The sequence below is a fragment of the Callorhinus ursinus genome, unplaced genomic scaffold, assembly GCF_003265705.2.
Source record: "Callorhinus ursinus isolate GAN/ISIS: 27379988/994484 unplaced genomic scaffold, GSC_fseal_2.0 scaffold12, whole genome shotgun sequence".
Lineage (NCBI taxonomy): Eukaryota > Metazoa > Chordata > Mammalia > Carnivora > Otariidae > Callorhinus > Callorhinus ursinus.
The window spans coordinates 35,765,936-35,786,605 of NW_027397074.1; the positions used below are offsets into that span (position 1 = coordinate 35,765,936).

General features: G+C 35.9%; 1 protein-coding gene across 1 annotated transcript in view; it reads left to right on the top strand.

The window, feature by feature from the left end:
- Window positions 1–20,670, top strand: part of LOC141373774 (histone deacetylase 5-like) — a 57,433-nt gene that overhangs the window by 20,435 nt on the left and 16,328 nt on the right. Inside the window, exon 3 of the mRNA XM_073898544.1 lies at window positions 11,114–11,261. Coding sequence (XP_073754645.1) covers window positions 11,114–11,261 — 148 coding nt within the window. The remainder of the gene's footprint in view (window positions 1–11,113; window positions 11,262–20,670) is intronic.

Here is a 20,670-nt window from a genome sequence, read left to right on the forward strand (position 1 = left end):
AACTTGCCCCAGTCCTACAAGATATTACTACCTGGCTTGTGCTGAAACTGAGTCTTCTAAAGGCCATTCCACTATTCTGTCAAACCAGTTACCTTGACTCTGCTGTCCATTATGCAACCATACCCACCTTGTCTTTCGCAGTTGAATGCTACCACTTGCCCCCTGCCACCCGGATCTAATTACTCCCACTGTACTTAGGCTTCCCAATTCAATGACCATAGTTCCCACTGTAAGTTATGGTCTACAGAAATGAGCAATCACAAGGCTCTTCAGGAATTCCAGGACCACCCCCTCACAAGTTTATTTCTTAGAGTTGTGGTAAAAGGCATGTCTTCTGGACCTTTCCAGTGTGAATGAGTAGGTCCTAAAGGACAAATATACTCTAACAGTCCAATCTCCCTATGTCTTTGAATCCCTTCCTCTTCATTAAACCAAGAAAGGTCTGACATTTCTAAATCACTCACTGAGAACCAGCTTTTTGTCCATGTTTTAGCCAACCAAACAGACTGCTGGAGCCCTTCCTAACGACCCTGGATGCAACATTATATGTAGAATCTCTTCTTACTGAGCCCATCGTTCTCTACCTAAATCCTTTTCACACTATATATTCTCCTTCTAAGTGTACAATATGAGTAAGTTATTTCAACCCTCTTTACTTCAGCTTTCTCATCTATAAAATAAAGAAAATGAAAGATTCTATCTCACAAGGTAGTTTTGGAATTATATGAAATAACATATACATTAGCATAAGCATATCATAGATATTCAATAAATGTTTCATATCATTTTACTTATTGTTGTTTTTGTCCCAGATCATAGCTTCATAGTCGTCTCTATAATTCTAAAAATTTATATCTTCAGTTCAGACCTCAGGTCTGTTTATTAAAGTTCTAGCTCAGCATATTTCCCTTGATACCACAAGGGCACATCTCGTCAACATGTCCAAAGCCATTGTCATTATTCTTTTCCCAAACCTCAACCTCTTCCAGGTTTCTTGATCCAAGTAGATGGCACCCTTTTCCTACTAGTTTTGCTATACAGGAATCTAGGAATTAGTTTTCATGTTTTCTTTCCATTGCTGTCTACATCCAGCCCATTACTCCATCCTGTTTGTCATATCCCTTAAACATTTCATTCATCCATCCACTTATTTTTGTTCCCATGGCCACTGTCCCAAATCAGGCTTTCTCCTGGACCATTTTTATATCCTACAAAGTAGTCTACCCACATCCACTCTTGCTTTCTCCACTTATTCTCTAAAGTGCTGCCACAGTAATTTTTTATTTACTTATTTTTTTTTACAAAATAACACTTAGTCTGTATACCTCCTTGTTTTAAACCAGAGGTCAACAAAGTTCTTCTGTACAATGTAGGATGGTAAATCTGTAAGGCTTTGTGTTACAGCTGTTTAATTCTTCCACTGTAGCAAAGAAGCAGCCATAGCCAGTGTGTAATGAACACAGTTGTATTCCAGTAAAACTTTATTTACAAAAACAGGGTGTGGGACAAATTTGATTTCTAAAAAATGAGAAATCTTAAACAAGTGGTTATCTGGATGGGATGTTGAAATAACAGACACCAATTGTAAAAGCCACCTAAAATTCTGGCCTGGAAGGTGGAAGGAGAAATATTCAACATTGCTGCCACCTGGTACACCAGGCAGGTGTGCTAAAGCCACAGCTTGTGACATGCATGAAGCCACCAAGCCACCAGGGGTTGGGATTAGGGGAAATGTGGGGAATAAAGGTTAGGGATGGTTAAAATATGTTCAAGAAATAGAGAGAGAGTAGTCCTGAATGCAGCATTTACACTCTGAATGTTTCTTCTACAGAGGTTTCATCAATTATTGAACATTGAACGTTACATATTTTAATTTTGCTATCAATACAATTAGCTGAAAGATGCTCAGAAACAAATGTGCATGTCAAAAGATGTAGTGCTCAATTGCTTTTTCCTAAGAAAGTTGATAATGACCATGTAACTTACACAAAATGTTTGTCGATGTTCATCATTCATCTTGGGGACATAGTGATATCATGAGTAACATGAATCCTGAAGACATTATGCTGTTGAATGAGTGGCAGTGTCCACTTTAAAATTTAGTATTATTAGGGGCACCTGAGTGTCTCAGTCGTTAAGTGTCTGCCTTCGGCTCAGGTCATGATCCCAGGGTCCTGGGATTGAGCCCAGCATTGGGCTCCCTGCTCAGTGGGGAGTCTGCTTCTCCCTCTACCACTCCCCCTGCTTGTGTTGCCTCTCTCGCTGTGTCTCTTTCTGTCAAATAAATAAATAAAATAAATACATAAAAAAATAAATAATAAAAGAAAAATAGAAAAACAAAGAAAAAAAAAAACTAAGTCCAAAGGAGGAAGTTTAACAAGTGCAGTTGCAGATTGTGCATTTACGTATCACTTTAAGAAGCATGACTTTTTATTTAGATAAAATCATGCATCTACATTTTTAAAATAAATTTTCAATTTCAAGTGTTCTTTTCAAGCTCCAAAGTGAGGTAATAGTTCCACTGGAGGTAATAGTTCTTCCACTGGAAGAATCTCTTGGTTCAATGACAGAGTGTCCTTAGATGCTTCACACAGAAAAAAATCAGTTCTAATAATGGTTTGATATTTTTCATTCAACTTATGGAATCAAAGTAGTTTTTAGAAATAAACCTGCCAGAAATGAAACATAGGGTATTACTGTAGATGCTATTGTAAATTACAGTGAAAAATCTAACACTGACAATAGGATCATTTGATTTTGTGTTAATATGCAAATTTAGATTTTGGTGGAGCACAGCTTAATCTTAAAGACCAGAAATATATTTGGCATTAGTTTTAGAGAACATAAATTCCTTAATTTTTATAAATACTTAATAAAATATAAGTTCAATAAAATTTTATTTAAAAATTTCTTTAAAAATCAGGCTTGATATTCTATCAATGGAAATTTAAACTATTTTTCTCAAAATTTACAATACCTTTATATAAACACAGCGTGAAATACAGGTAAATGTACAGTTAAATGAAATACCAAGTTTTTGAAATACAACTGATATTGATGACAAGAAATAAAACCTTCAGCATGGCAATTCAAAATTTTGTAATCAAAATTTCTTCTTTGGTGCCCATTATCAATCATACTTTAGAAGTGTTTAAGATGATTATTCTATAGTAATATTGAACTGTTTTGCAAATGAGTTTCTGAATTTTTATTCTATTTTTTCTAATCAGTTAGAATTCATTAATCAAAATAGTCAATAAATGGACCTCTGTCCCCATGTATGATGTATGAAGAACTAACTACTATAGGAATTGTCCTTTGATCAGAAATAAAAGAAATCCAGAAAAACATATATATGGAACAATGTTTTTCGACACTGGACAACAAATACTAAAGGCCTATGAACCCAGCAAGGAAAAAACAAGGAAAGAGAAAAATGAGGCCTACAGTTGCCTGAGGTTACTAATATGAGGCAATTTCCATGATTCAGCATAGGGAGGGAGAATTCAAACAGAATCCAGTGGTTTTTCTGAGTTGAAGATAAAGTAATCAGAGTTTGGGGAGACTGAAGTGACTAGAATTTGTGGGGCAGAATATTTGAAGTGAAGTTGTTGCACAGAGAAAGAATTCTGTGTATCTGTACAAGAGTTTCTTTAAACCTTTGTCTTATTTTACATGCATGAAGTAAAACTCCACAAGGCTGGGGAAACCAGTAGGTTAAATAATTTAAGAAATTCACATACGATTGGGAATAGTTTGCATTCCTACTAGCCAGAGTGGAGAGACCTTGTAATACATAAGGCAACATGTAGAGATATCAAAATGGTTTTCTCTTAGTTTTAGGAATAAATTAGCCTTATACTAAAACCTGCTGTGAAGCCAGTCTAACAAAGAGTACCAGCAAGCCTCAAAGGGATCACACTGATTGCAAGTAATTTAATTGCATGCCCAAATATAGTCCAACATCTTCAAAGAACACAACAAAACTCTATAACCAGATATGTTCAAATTAACAATGTCAAGCATCCAAATGAAAATTACCAGGTATGCAATGAAGTAAGAAAATATGGCCTAGAAATAAAAGACAAATTAATTAAACAGAAACGGAGTCAGAAACTCAAGGCATGATGGAATTAGCAGACAAGAATGTTAGTTATTCCTAATATGAAGAGGAAAGTTCAAGCATAATGTGGAGAGAAATGAAAAACCTAAAAAACATGCAAATGGAAGTTTTAGAGATAAAAATACAGTATTTGAAATAAAAAAATTCTATACCCTGAAAGGGTAAAAGGCAGAGTATACACTGCAGAAGACCAAAACAAAACAAAATAAACAAAATAATGAAGTTGAAGAATAGAAACTATTCAAGTAAAGAATAGAGAGAAAAATACTGAAAAATGGTAAATCAGTGGTATATTGGACAGCATCAATTGGCAAACATACCTATAATTAGAGTCCCAGAAAAAGCAGCAGTTGGGGAAGTGTTTAAAAAAATAGTGGGAAAAGGTTTTATAATTTGATGAAAACTGCAAATCCACAGAACCAAGAAGCTCAATCAATCTCAAGCAGAATAAACATGAATAAAATCACACTGAGGTACATTATAATGAAATCTTAAAAGAAGCCAGAGAAAAGAAAAATCATATAACATACAAAGAAACAAAAATAGAGATGATAAGATAAAAATAAGAATCTTTTAAATCTCAGATGTATTATGTTAAGTGAAAGAAGCCAGATATTAAAGATTACAGAGTATATGGTTTTATTTATATGAAATTCTAGAAAAGACAAATGTACAGTGGCAGAATTTCAATGATTGTCAAGGGCCAAGAAGAAGGGTAAGAAAGTGACTCCAAAGGGCCAAAAGGAGGTTTTAGGGATGATGAAAATATTCTGTATTTTGATCGTGGTAGTCGTTAATATGCATCACTGCACATATTTGTCAACATGCATCATAACCCGCCCTTAGAATTGGTAAATTTTATTGACTGTAAACTATACTTAGTGAAGCTGATAAAAAAATAGTTATAAAATGAAGCAAAAATATAAGCTTTTGAAACTATAAAGAATTTCAGTTACAGAAACAGTGTGTCTGATCAATTTAAAGAAAAACATTTAAATTAATTAAATTAATCCCTACCAAAGCAAAGGACAAGTTGAGGATAAACATGCAAACCACAGGATTTGATTTTGAAAATCTGTAATTGGGCTTTCGAAGATGTCTATTTGTTGATAGAATCATTGATAAAATTCCTATTCTTAGTGGCAAAATTTATACTCTGTTCTGGAATAGAATGAAACTGAGAAGTCATATGATTTTGCAGCACCTAAATTTAGTAAGTAAAATTTTGTAGAATCATGAATGGGGAAAACTTTCTTGATAGGTTTGGTTTACATAAAATGTTTGCCAAAGAAAGGTACCTATGAAAGGAGGAAAAAGACATTAGTCATGAAATATTTGTTATGAAAAAGTCACTCATTTCAATATTTTAAAAATTGGAAGTGAAAATATTCCACATTTAGCAGAAATGACCAAGGAGCACCACACTTGTGAAGACAGTATTTGCCAATCAAAAATACTATAGTCTCTTGAGAAGAGTAATTAAAGATGCCACAATTTCAAATTTATTAACCATAAAATTCCACGTTGAAGTGCAGGCAATTTTATGAAAAAATCTAAAATATTTAGACCACATTGAAACATTCTTCATGAAAATACCAATGATATTTTGTCAGTGAGAAATATGGCCACAAAATTGATTAATGTGATTATTTACCAGCAATCATAATTCTGCTTATGTTATTTTCTAATGTTTAGATAATCAGTATAAAGCAGTTATTGTGCTTTGGCACACATGAATTACTCTATTTTTTATTTTTTAGAATGAATTTTAGTTGTGAAAATAAACATTTGAATAGGATTATTTTATATTTTGTAGATCCACTGATAAAAACAATTTGTTGACCAATAAATAAACATTTCAGTGGCATATAATTTTTATTTTTAGCCCCATTTTAAGCTTAAAATTGCTCCAACTTGGATGAAAAATTAGCTGGCCACTCTATTGATATACCAACTTTCAGTACATCATTATTTTTGCATATATACAATACTTTGGAACCCAATAAAATTCTCCATTTAGCTTTAAAAATCTATCTTAAAAAACTATTAAGAAGGTCTGAACTCTGGAGAATCCATGAAGTGAGGTGTTTTGTTAGTCCCAGGTGTTAATAATCTCTGAAGTTGTTGGGGATTGGAAAAGGTTTGCCACCAGCTTCTTGTCCTATGAGAACATGGTGTGTAATAACAAAAGACAGTATTATTCAAATGGCAAGAACAAGTCTGAGAAGTGACTCTTAGCCCCCAGAATGATGAGGGAAGGGTGAGGTTTCTGGAATCGCGAGGCTTTCGAAGTGTCAGAGGCTTTGGTTGGGAAAACTTTTGGCAAATGGGTTATTTTTAACACAGACCTTCATATGTCAGCAAATACTTATTTTTCCAAATTGTTCATTACCAAGAACAATGTGGTGTATGCTGAAGTCTGATTACACAGTACCTGCAAGATGTCCTCTCCTGGCTCATACCTGACCCAGTAACACTCCATCTGTGGCCTCCCCTCTAATTCTTGAGTGTCTGCATCCATTATCTAGTTTTTACCTTTACTTTAGATTCATTCTTTGCTTTGCCGTTATCAGACAACACAAAAATGCAGAATAGTGAAGGCTAAATAGAGAGAAAGGAAGGGAAGGAAGAAAGGCAGAGAGGAAGGGAGGGGGGAAGAGAAAGAAAGAAAAGGAAGGAAGGAAGGAAAAGAAAAGAAAGAAAAAAAGAAAAAGAAAGAAGAGAGGAGAGGAGGGGAGGGAAAGGAGGGCAGAAGAGGTGAGGAGAGAGGAAGGAAGAAAGAGAAAAGAAAAGATAGAAGAAAGTGCTGAAAAGTGGGAAGATTTACATAGCGGGCACAATGAATAAGGATAGAAGATATGACCAAAGGAGTATGCATGTCCAGTTTTAATGGAAAACCCCTCTCTTTTGACAGTTTTATTGCTTTAGGAGAGCAACCCAGTGGTGGCTGGTTACTAATATCTTGCTTTATAAATAGCAGCTCCTAAATACTCTAGCGGTAAACCTTGGTTCATTTCTCTTGTGTGCTAATAAGGGTATTATTCTCGTACCAACAGATATGATTTTCCAGCACATATGTTTCTGAAAGAAAAAAAAAACCTACTCATCATGTGAAAATAATAACCCATAAATTTGGAGTTTGAATTGGCTGCATATTGTACAATCTATGCTATACCCACTTACATTTTAATTATTCTCCTTTACAAATAGAGATAGTAGTCTATGAATGTGTTATTAATGTAGAATATTTCCTTTGTTTTTATAGGCTTTGCCAGAGGCCATATTGAATTCAAAGTTTTGGGTTATTTCTGAGTCAGAAACCTCATACATTTGGATAAAAACCAAACTTACAATATTTAATCTTAACTTAGCAGGATATTTTATACACATTAAATTTTATTCAAAAAGGTCTTAGCGATTTAAAATCTTTCTTACTACTCACATATATAAAGGCTATCATTCTGCTGAAAAATCATTATTAATGATTCATACCTTCTGTCCTGATTGTGTTTGGGGAATAAAGATGTTTGTTTTGTCTATGGCCAAGAATTCTCTTCTTGAGGAAAAAGTACAATGTTTCAAAATTAAAGCCCATGGTTATTCTAGATGTGCCATATTATCTAAAAGTAAGTGTTTACTGACCTCCTCAAGGGTTTAAAGACTCACAGAAAAGTAAGATTTTTCTTCCGAAACAAATTCATTCTAACATCCAAGAGTAAGACATAACATGAGATCGGAAAAATCATTGAGAATTACAGCAGGGAGAACCCTTTCATTATCATCAAGCCCACCACTATCATGTTATAAATGTGGAAATTGTGCCCCAGAGTGATCCAAATGACTTCTTTGGGTCCAGTGTGTAGTCTCTAATGTGGAAATCTTGACTTTTAGTTCAAGGCTCCATCTTCAATGGACTTCTTACTCATGCTCTTCAATGAGCACTTGTCTCCAGGTTTATGATAGCTTCGTCAGTGTCTTACCTGGTAAACAGGTGTTTGCCGTCATATAAGGTTATGAGAAATGAAGAGTAAAAAGAACTAGTCTCAACATGGTTGTCTCCCTTGGTGCAAAAACCCCATTCCATAGAGTCAATAAAAGGTGGATCAACTGAGTCGCATATCTGAGGAACAAGGGTAACCTGTTATTACCAAATATGATTTCTTTAGTAAAGCAGAGAACATATATAATTCTCTTGCAATGTACATAATTCCTTTAAGTTGAGATTTTTTATATATTGAGTCTGTTTTTGTATTTTAATGTGTAGTAGGAAGAGGGTAGAGGAGAACTAAATAAAGGAGGACAACAGAGTACAGAGTAAGAGATATTTTGGAGTCAGTCAGTCCCAGATGAATATTTCAGCTTTTCTGCTTCCTATCCATGTGATTTTAGAATGATTACCCAACATTGCCTACATAACTATCACAAGGATTAAATGAAATTATAAATTATGAATGTGAAACAACTAACAGTCTTTGGCATGTATTAGGAGTTCAGTAGTGCTAGTTTCTTTCCTATAGTGTACAAAACATAATTTAACCCATAAACCACCAGCCACCTGTTGTTTGTTTGTCAGAGGCCCCATATTAGTCACTCTAGAGAAAAAGAAAAGGATGTCACCCGGCATCACTAATTTTCTGAATGTCTTGAGCAATAATGTTTTTTTTAAAGATTTTATTTATTTATATGAGAGAGGGAGAATGAGCGAGAGAGAGCACGAGAGGGAAGAGGGTCAGAGGGAGAAGCAGACTCCCCACTGAGCAGGGAGTCTGATGCCGGACTCGATCCCGGGACTCCAGGATCATGACCTGAGCCGAAGGCAGTCGCTTGACCAACTGAGCCACCCAGGTGCCCTAAAATAATGTTTAATAATATTTTGTGAAACACAGTACAGCTGAATGCTCTTATAGATGGCATATGGTATTTCCAACTTGAGGAAGATTATAACGACATTGTGTTCTAGAAAAATTAGGGTCTTGGAATATAATTGTCCATTCAGGGTCATCTTTTCAAAGTTAAGAGAGGTAGGGGTGCACTACAGAATAACCCAAGATACATTTTCATTGCCTACTTCCTAAACTTCTCTTTAGTCCAGCTCCTCATTTCTGTTCTGTCACTTCCTTTTAGTTTTAGACATCATTATTTCCTACCTGGATTTTTGCCAAGATGTGAAATTGGTTTTCCTGCCACCCCTCTCATCACCTTCCAGTTCATTGTCCATGATCTGTCCAGAGGGATCTTTTAAAAACTTAAACCTGATTCCCTGCCTCTTCTGCTTAAAATGACCCCTTTATACCTACATGTTGAAGTCCAAGATTATTCACGTTATTTAAGATTGTGTGTTAATTAGCCCATGTCTCCCGCAACAGTCTTACTCGTCACACTCAAGGCTTTTCCAGACATTCCAGTAGTTCCTAGCAGTGGACTTCGTACCCCCCCTCAAAAAAACACAGAGACTTGAGACTTTAGTCTCTTCACATTTGTGTGCACTATTTCCTCTTCTAGGAATACCTCACCACCACCACCTCCCTTTATTTCAGGTTGATTAACTTCTGATGGTCTTTCAAATATTTGGTCAAGTATTTTTTTCTGGCAACTCTTCTCTCACTTTCCCATTATCATAAGTGTATGTTCTACTTATTTCCTCTCAGGATCACATGGGCCTTTTCCACACAGTATTATCATTTAGACCATGAATTTCCGGGTGTGAGGGAAGTATCTGTATGTCCTCAATACCTCAAAATATTAGTGTGTGGGTTTATTCACAGTTAGAATTGCTATCATTTGGTCCAAACTGAAAGCTTTATGATTCTCAGACTTTGGTCAGAATAGGTGATTACAGCAAGTAAAATTGTAGGAGGCAACTAGGTCAGAAGGTTCTGTTGGCATGGGAAGTAGATGGGGAGACTGAGTCTCCTCCCCTAACATGATATCCATTCCTTTGTGAAGCAGTAAGCTAAGGAAAGGCCGATTGCAAAATGTTAGTTAGAGCTGGAAGGGATTGGAGATCATTCCGCTGTTGTGAGAAGCAGAAATGAAGGGCCAGAGAGTCTTGCCAGCATGATAGGATGGTCAGTGGCAGAGCTTGGTCTAGAACCCGGTTATCTTCCTTCCCAATCCATGTCAAACTCCTGCTTCACTGGTCAGGCTGCAGAGATCGTTCTAACCTGGTAAGTCATGTCGCCATATAGGAAGATTGTCCTGCTTTGATTTGGGACTACTCAACACTGGACAAAAAGATAGCTTCAGGCTGCAAGAAGGCCATCGCCTCGCTCTTTCATGTTTATCCCGCTGGGAGGTTCTCATGAAATCACCTCTCTTCCTCTCATTCCCCTTCCCTGCCTCAAAAAATGAAACTTCCGTCTGACATATGGAAGGGTGCCAGCATCAGCCAGTGCATATAATAAAGTTTTAAATCAGTTATTGTTCTAGTACACACCCTGGGGTTGAGAAAGAAAGAACATCCAGGACTAACAAACCTGACTGTTCTGGCAAAGTTGCCATTTGATTCCTGCTGGCATTTCTGGGCTTTTCTTTTTCTTTAATATTCTAACCTCATTTTTTTTTTATAAAAAGGTAACAGCTCAAGTAGCAATTCTTAACATTACTATTTCATTCAATTTCTCCATGAGACTTCTACCTCCCAGTCTCTTGAGGATTTCCCAGAGGGCACTATGCCTAGAGTCTGCTTATTACTTAATTGTAGAGACGGCTGTCAGTCTGATAGTGAATTCATTAGACCGTGGATTATTCCTCACTTTATGACCCTCTAAGCAAAGGAGAGACTCAGGCTTGGGACCATGAGCACCTCACAACTTGGCATTCTTAGATTGAGAAAAAGACTTAATCATAACATTTAAGAAACCAAATTACAGCTGTGTATAACAGAGAATTTTAACTTAACAACTGCTCTGAATTGGATCTATACAAGTATTCTGATTAATACGGCTCTAAAATTCCTATTAAAGTATGATGCATTTTTTTTTTTTCTAGGCAAGTACTGGAAGTCAGTAAGGATGGTGGCTCTGCCAAGGGGTTGTGCTTTGGCTGGGACTCAGTTGCAGGAGGAGACCGAGACTGTTTCTGCCCTGGCCTCCCTGACGGTAGATGTAGAACAGCCCTTTGCTTCAGAAGATAGCAGGTATGGATCCCACATGGGGGAGTCAAGGTCAGTAACATCCAGGCTCATCATTAGCACTTGTGAACCTCTCTCCAGGCTTTCCTTCACCTGTCTCCTCCACTTTCACCACCTGTCTTCTTCAAAGCCATAGATGCCACAGCAAATGCTGTAGGCCACCAAGAATTCACTTGTTTCATTCTTCATGGGAAACAGAGCTGCAGCATGTCATTGCAGTTCACAGAGAATTAGAGTGGATGAGATACACAGTGAGAGAAATCACTCCTCGTTGGATAATTTAAGTGCAGATCATTATGGAAAGAGCTACTTGTGTGTTTTACTTCTGTCCTTAGTTATCTCTATTTTTCCAGGTATTCTTTTTCCTTCTATCATCATTTTAAAATTACTGATATAACAAAGTGAAAAAAGGAGAGGGGAAGCTGGACATATTACTGGTCAGTTGGATAACCTAAATACATACAAGCTCCTTCTGTGACTGCCCTTATGGTACAAGGACTGGATAAAGATAGAAGTTGCCTCCAAAGGAGAAAAGAGTGTGTATAAAGGAATGTGTGGACCCTTGAGTCTGATTTTATTCCACTTTATGATAAGAAGTTGATTGCAATTAGTCTTCATATGAATATAGCAGTCAGGAAAAGAAAAATAAGGTTAATCTAAGATTGGGTTTGCTTGTTCTTTAAGAAATGTTTGTCGGTTTGTGCATTTTGGTGTTCATCATCTTATCATGCAGATAATGCTACATTCAGGATTTTTTTTAAAAGTCTGCTACAATCAAAGCCATCACAAATGTACACATGTATTAACACTGGCGCTTTCTGTGGCTGGCTTCAAAGTCACGTTTCCTCAATTTAAAAATGAATCAGGTAAGGCTTTACTAAAGCTCTGCCAGCTTGCAGTTTTAAATTGCTTATGAGAAGGAAATCATATTCCCTCCATCAATAACATCACCATTAATTACACAGATCCTGCTACCTAGTACCTGGTTGGCAATTTTCCCAAGAATGCACAAATTTGAACAGTTTTAGCTTTCTTGCTTTTACTGGATATTCAGAGTTTAATGGATTTAACATCTTGCTTTGGTCAAGAGCAGGAGATATATTGAATAAGAGATTTCATTTTTAAGCAAGTATTTTTTCTTACTATAAGTACTTAAAGACCAGATTACCTATAGAAAAAAATAGTTGTACAATATTGTATTAGAAGACACCTTCATATGGCATCTGGAACATAAAGGAAAACTTATTTTACTTCTTTGATAATATGAACTAACCCCCTGCCGTTCCCAGCTAAGAACCAAACCAAGTTCATAATCCAAAGGTGTTGCAATTATTCCCAAGGCCAAATGCAGTTAGTTGTCATCTGAGGGCTATAAAACTGAGGAAACTAACATCTGTTATTGCTGGATATAAAAGGAGTATATCTATTCTTTAGAATTCATTTACTAGAGAGAGATGAAACTAAATTCCAACCTGGCTGAAATGAATTGTAAAAAATTTTGCTTAGAATAATTAAGAATAATAAGTTATGTTATACACCCCCAAGTAATATAAAAATCTCAGCACTTTGGCAGGAATTGGCTCTATAAGCATGCTTGCTTATCCTCGGGTAAATGGTGTGTTTGACTTCTGATAATCTACAGGGACTTAACCCTGGCTTCAGTTCACAGCGATTTCTTTGTTTGTTTGTTTGTTTGTTTTTAGTTCACCGTGATTTTTAAGCTTCCCCTGATGGCAGAGAGAGAATAGGAATGGGAATGTTCTGATGTATAGGGAAACAGAGTTGACGCTTGTGACCTGGATTCATGTTTGTTTATCAGTATTAGACACATTGTCTCTATTTTGACTGATTTTCCTTATGGAAAGAAAAATGGTTTTGCTTGAAATATATTCTATGGCTTTGCACTTACTTTTTCAGCAGAGGAAAAGAAAAATGCTTCTAGAATTGACTTTTGCATTTCTATTGAACCATGCATGAATTTCATCAGAGAGAGTCAGAGACAGAGAACGCTTGAAAGCCACAAAACATTATTCTTTCCAGGGGCATGCTATTAGAATTGTCCCCCTACTCAATACAGGAAAGACTTTCAGAATGAGATAAAGAGGTGGAAATGTTCTTGGGCCTTTGTTATGAATGTAATATTATAAGTACACAGGAAATTTAAAAATTAGAAAAATCAGAAAACTAAATGGATGGAAAAGAGTGAAGGCAAGATTCTTTTTATAGGAAATTCTTGCCAATTATTTTGGAGGATATATTGGTGTTTGGAGTGAGATGACTCATTTTGTACTAGGATTTTGGGTAAAGCAGCTCTTTTCCTGGCCAACTCATATCTGACTCATTTACCACTAGTGAATAAGGGATAAAACGCTCCTGGCTAAGAACCATTGTAAGTATTTTTTGTTCATTTTTCTTGGATGGGGGGGCAAGAGGGAGATGACAACACAGTGAAAACAGTCATTTCATTTTTACAACTTATTGATGGACCATGAAGAGTAAATTATTTGAAAAAGGCTGATATGTGGGGATGCGTTTTGGGGATGATTAATTGAAATACAGTTTTCAAAACATAATCATCAGGTGGCAAAGGACTTGAGCAAGAGAGAAAAAATTAGAGGATCAGGAAAAAAAAGACAAAAAAATAAAACGGGGCCCGGTTATATGTTCAAAGAATATTTAAATAGATAGACCTGGTCACATAGCCTATCATTTAGAAGAGAGAACTGTGATTTTGGGTTTCTTCTTGTTTGGTAGGAGACTGCACCTTTAGAAGATTATAGCTTGCATTGGTTGGGTATCTGTTTTCAAATGCTTCTACTCTGAAAAGTTCAGTGCAGTATTTAGGTTTATTCTTGGATCCTAGTTCAGGCTCTGCTGAAAAATCAAGAAAAAGCTCTCTCTGTCAATCAGAACCTCAGGATGATCAACTGTTATGTTATTGGGAACACATTTACACTCTAGAAATCCTGACTGTCTCTTTATCTCTCTCTCTTTTTTAAACCAAAACAAAAACTGAAAGTTACATTTTTCAAATGTCAGTTTGACCTATTGATTATAGTATGAATCATGTTAGATTTTCTTAGTACGATCCAATCTGGTTGTTCATTTAATCATTTCATCTTCAACTTTTGGCAACTTTTCTCAAGAATGAGATGGTTTCAAATCATTATATAATACAAAAGGATGAGAAAATATATGATTCCCAGTCTAGGTGGGTTTTTTTCTTTTTGAGTAACTGTCTTATTCATGAGTATAAAAAAAAGTATTACGATATGCTGGAAAACCCCAGGTATCAGCTCCCTTAGCTTTAAATGGCCTATCACTCGTGCCAAGGACATTAATAACCACATTTTTCTGTATTTGAAAATTTACATAGAAATATAGACCACTGTTAAATATACATTCATGTCTAGAAATACAACTTTGTTTTCCATTCTTTAGGATTGTGTCTCCAAGGCTTCTAAAAGCTAAATATTGTACAAATTATGCAGGTTTCTGATTTTTCTCTATGATACCTTTATTTTGAGCACTTGTTTATTTCACCAGGCAAACATTCCAATATAAACTTTATTCTTAATTTTCATCCAGTGTCAACAAAGTCTTGGTTGAAAAGTGGGCTAAGTGGGCTAAGATTTGGAAGCTCCTAATAAAAGGAAAGATAATCTGACCCTTCTTTTCTTCTTTTTCCCCCTCCTTCTGGGACCAACTTTTTATCTTTTCAGTGCCTACCATGTGGTCATGGGGCCTGTGCAAAGTCTGACTTAGTATGACAGGGATTCAATCCAGTGCCCATTTCTATATTCAGGGTTCCATTCTGAATTCTTTAAAGAAGTGTTTTATAAGGAAAAAGAAACATATTTGAATAGAACTGTGAGTAAAATAAGATGCGTGATAACCTTAGCTTCCCATCATCTCATCTTCATCCATCTCTACTCCTTCACTCTTGTCTTCTTCCCACTACAAAGGAAGAATAGAGTGTGACTCTAGAGTCAGTTTGCAAAGGTTCAAACCCCACCTTCAACTTAAAAATTGTGTGATCACGGGCAAGTTACTTATCTCCCTGGGCTTTATTTTCCTTGTCTTTAAAATGAAGGGAAAATTTCATAGGGTTTTGAGGATGAAATAAAATAGTGTGTCTTAACACAACACCTGATACATAGTGTACTCAATAAATGTTGGTTTTATTATTTTTTCCATCATTTTTCTTCTTCCACCATTTATTTTTTTTCTCCTTTAATACATAGCTTATCATCCAGTGATCTATATTAGAATATAAAGGCTGTACCTAGGCATCTAACTGTTCATAGGTTAAATCAATAGTATGGTCATTAAAAACAAGAGATTGACAAACAATCTCTAAGCAATAAATTGAGTTAATTAATCTGCAATTAGCTGGCTTAACTCAAGACTTTCACAATGCCTAATACATTGTAGGTAATAAATAATGAATGAATGAATGAATGAATGAATCCAAATACAGAAGACAAAATGTCGTTAAAATGGTTATATAACATTTTATAATGATACCTGAGCAATTCTTGTCTCTCTTGATTTACTATGTTTTCTGAGAGAATCAGTGTTGTTATATTTTATAAGCGTTTTCAAAATGTGTATTTTATATTTATTTTCATTTATAGTACTCATTGACAATGTCAATTTTCAGATAACTAGAATCCATAGTACTCATATCACAAATATGGATTGACTGAATAAACATAATAAAGGAGGGGGGGCAAAGTGTCTGTCTGAATGGAGAAAGGAATTGTAATAGGGAGGGAGAAAAAGTTGGCAGTGATGCTGACAAATTATAGGATTTTCCTCCAGCCTGCAGAATGAGGAAGGAGAATATCCAGTCCATTCATTCTTTAAACACTTTCTGATTATTCTGTATGGGCCAAAGTGTTGAGAGGCAGGGTCACAAAGCTTCCTCATAGTCCTCAAAATGTTCATATACTTAGGGATTATATTAGTTTTCTACTTCTATCTTTAAAAATTACTATAAATTTAATGACTTAAAATGACAGAAAGATCTGAAGGCTGGCACAGGTCTCTCTGGGCTAAAATCAAGATGTTGGCAGGGCTTGGGTCCTTTCCTGGAGGCTCTAGGGGAGAATCTGCATCGTTGTCTTTTCCAGCTTCTAGAGGCTACCTGCATTCCTTGGCTCATGACCCCCTTCCTCTACCTTCAAAGCCAGCAACTTTACGTCCTGCTGACCTTTCTTCACTTATCACATATCTCTCTGAAAGAAGAAAGCTGGGCAAGCTGGCTTACAAGCTGGGAAAGATTCCCTGCTTTTAAAGACTCGTGATTAGATTAGTTCCACTAGGTTAATTTCTTCATCTCAAGGTACTTAACTTTAATCACATCTACAAAGTCAGTTTTGCCATGCAAGGTAACATATTCACAGCTTCCAGGGATTAGAACATAGACATCATTGGGGGCTATTATTCTTCCTACCACAGGATTAGACATGAACAACCAACTATGGTAAGGGACAAGTACTTTGCTATTTTGAGCTGTAGAATAAAAGAAGACCTAACACAGGCCTAGAAATGCAGAACAAATCACAGAATAGGAAAACTGAGCCAGGGTGGAAAAATATATAGGATTTCACCTAGTAAATAAGAAGAAAGGTATCTGATATAGAGACAGTAGCTTGAGCAAACCATGTATTTTTTTAAACTTCTACTGACAACAGGTCCAAAGTACATTCATTGCTCATCCAAACTCTTACAGTAGTAGTTTTCTTACTAGTTCCCATAACCACTTTTGCCTCCTTTCCAATCCATTTTCTACACAGGCAATCGGGGAGCTTTTAAAAACAAAACAAAACAAAAAACAACTGGACAGCAAATCCTGTCATGCCTCTGTTTGAAGACCTTCAGTGCATTTCCATTTTCATTAGCATAAAGCTCATCATTCTTAACAGGACCCATAAGCCCTCCAGGATTAGACCCTTCCCTTAATTTTGTACCTTATATCTGACATCTTTCCTCTTTGTTTTCTGATATGTGTTCCAACAATGAACTTGTTTCTTTTTTTTTCAAATTGGGGTATACCTTACATATAATAGTATGTACAAATCAAAAGATATTTACCTATTCCATATTCAAATGAACGTCACCCAGAACAAGATCAAGAACATTTCCCTTACCCAGAAAATTTCCTTTGCCTCTTAGTCAATGCTATTTCCTCCAGAGGTAATTTTTTTTTTTTTTTTTTTTTTTTTAGGTTTTAACACTGTAGATGAGTTCTGCCAAACTTTAAATCTCATTTAAAGGGAATCAGTAGTTCATGCAGCTTTTTATCTGTCTTCTTTTACTCCACTTTAAGCATAATGTTTTTGAGATCCATCCTATCAGTAGTTTGTTCATTTTTATTATTTTCCTTATCCCAGTGTATAAACACACCCTAATTTGTTTATCCATGTACCTGTGGATCAATGTTTACCTTGTTTCCCACTTAGGGCTATTAATTTTGCTAGCAATTTTTATCAAGACATAATTGATAGGTAACATTGTATTACTTTCAGGTGTAAAACATAATGATTTGATTGATATATGTATATATTATGAAATAATCACAATGATTCTACTTAACATCCATCAGCACACATAGTTATAATTTTTTTCTTGTCATGAGAACTTTTAAGATGTATTCTCTTAACAACTTTCAAAAAAAAAACCACAGGATTATTGTCACTATGCTGTATGTTACATCTCCAGGACTTATTTATTTTGTAACTGGAAGTTTGTACCTTTTGACTACTTTTACCCATTTTGCCTACCTCTTACCCCTACCCTCACCTCTGGCAACTACCAATCTTTTCTCTGCAAGTTCAGGGTTTTTTTAGATTCCACCAACAAATGAGATCACATAGCATTTGTCTTTCTCCATCTGACTTATTTCACCTAACATAATGCCCTCAAGGTCCATCCAAGTTGTCACAAATGGCAAGATTTTCTTCTTTTACTATGTTTTTCTTTTTCTTTCTTTCTTTCTTTCTTTTTCTTTCTTTCTTTCTTTCTCTTTCTTTCTTTCTTTCTTTCTTTCTTTCTTTCTTTAGAGAGGGAGGGCATTTTGGGGGTGCGGGGGAGGAGGGGCAAAGGGAGGTTGAGAGAGAGAATCTTAAGCAGGCTCCATGCTCAGGGTGGAGTCCCATGTGGGCCTCAGTCTCACGATGCATGAGATCATGACCTGAGCTGAAATCAAGAGTCAGATACTTAACCAGCTGAGCCACTCAGGTGCCCTGATTTTCTCTTTTTTTTGTGGCTGAATAATACTCCATTGTATCACATACATTTTCTTTATCCATTCATCCACTCATAGAGACTTGGGCTGCTTTTATGTCTTGGCTATTTTAAGTCATGCTGCAGTGAGTATGAAGGTGCATTTGTCTTTCTGAGTTAGCATTGTCATGTCCTTGGATAAATACCCAGAAGTGGAATTGCTGGATCATATGGTAGTTCTATTTCTAATTTTTTGAGGAAGCTTCATACTGTTTTCCTAGTGGCTGCATCAATTCACGACACACCAACCGTGCACAAGTTTTTCTTTACTCCTCGTCCTTGCCGTCACTTGTTATTTCTTGTCTTTTTGATAATAGCCATTCAAACACGTGTGAGATGGTATCTTATTGTGGTTTTGATTTGCATTTCCCTGATGTGATTAGTGATGTAAACACCTTTTCATGTCCTGTCAATCATCTGTATGTCTTCTTTAGGAAAAATATCTTTTCAGATCCTCCGCCATTTAGGGCTATTATGAATAAAGCTGCTATGAAAATTTTTTATTATTGTGGTAAAAAACATGTAACATAACATTTGCCATCTGAACCATTTTTTAAGTGTACAGACCAGTAGCGTTAACTGTATGCCCATTATTGTGCAACATATCTCTAGAACTTTTTCGTCTTGCAAAACTAAAGCTCTATACCTATTAAACAACAATTTATCTTTTCCCCATTCCCCCAGCTTCTGGCAACCACTATTCTACTTTCTGTTTCTAAGAATTTTGCTGCTTTAGATACCTCATACTAGTAGAATTATGAAGTATTTGCCCTTTTGTGACTGACTTACCTCACTTAAGCATAATGCCCTCAAAGTTCATCCATAATGTAGCATATGACAAGATTCCATCCTTTTTAGAACTGAATAATATTCCATTGTAGGTATATGCCACATTTTCTTTATCATTCATCTATTAATGGACATTTAGGTTGCCTCCACCTCTTGGATACTGCGAATAATTCTTCAGTGAATATGAGTGTGCAATTATCTCTTCAAGATCCTGTTTTCAATTCTTTTGGATATATGCCCAGAACTGGAATTGCTGGATCATATGGTAATTATATTTTTAATTTTTTGAGGAACCTAAGTCTCTATGAAATTTTTGTACAGGTTTTTATTTTGTGAACACAAGCACTCAGTTTTGTTTGATATATACCTAGGAGTGAAATCGCCAAGCTACAGGGAAGCCATGTGTTTTACTTTGTAAGAAATTTCCAAACTGCTTTCCAAAATGATTATGCCATCTTTCATTCCCACCAGCAATGAATGACTATTCCAGTTGCTTCATACCCTCACCTACACTTTGTAAAATCAGTCTTCAAAATTTTAGCCTTTCTAGTGGGTATGTAATGGTATCTTACTGTGGTTTTAACATTTTTTCCAAAGACCCATATTCATGTTCACATCATGCCTCTTGGCACATACCCTCCCCTCTGTTTGGAGTACTTACGTCCTTTTCCTCCCACTGGCCTCTCCCTTTTCTTCCACTTATCCTTTAGATCTCAGATCAAATATCACTTCCTCTTCTTGGAGATTGTGCACTGACCATCAACCCCTAAATTGGATCAGATACCCCTGTTATATTTTCTATGTCTCCTCTATACTTCTAATACCTAGAACACAGCCAGGGTGTATAACAGACACTCAGTCTATTATTGTTTGAGTCAGTGAAAAGTTCAGTAACGTGGGGAATGTCAGAACTGGTAGAGATGTGGAACTTTGGAGGCTATGGGAAGGTAAACTATGACAGCCATTCTGGAAAGCAATTTAGTACCATTTACTATACACAAAACATATGACCTAGTAACCCTGCTCCTGTGATATATACTGAAGACTTTCTCATCAAGGGTCATTAAAGTACATGTACTAGGAAGTTCACTATAGCTTTATTCACGGTGGGTAGACAGAGGGAGTCAAACCTGGGGTCCATTATTGAGAGAATGAGTAGTTAAAATGTGGCAGATGTATACCATGGGGATGCCATGTGGTTCTTAGCCGCTACAGACTAGATAAACATAACTGCATTGAAATATGTAATAAATACAGTACTGATTGAGAAAATTAAGCAACAGAACTTATATATGTATATAAAAATAAAATTTACATAAAATAAAAATATATGCCC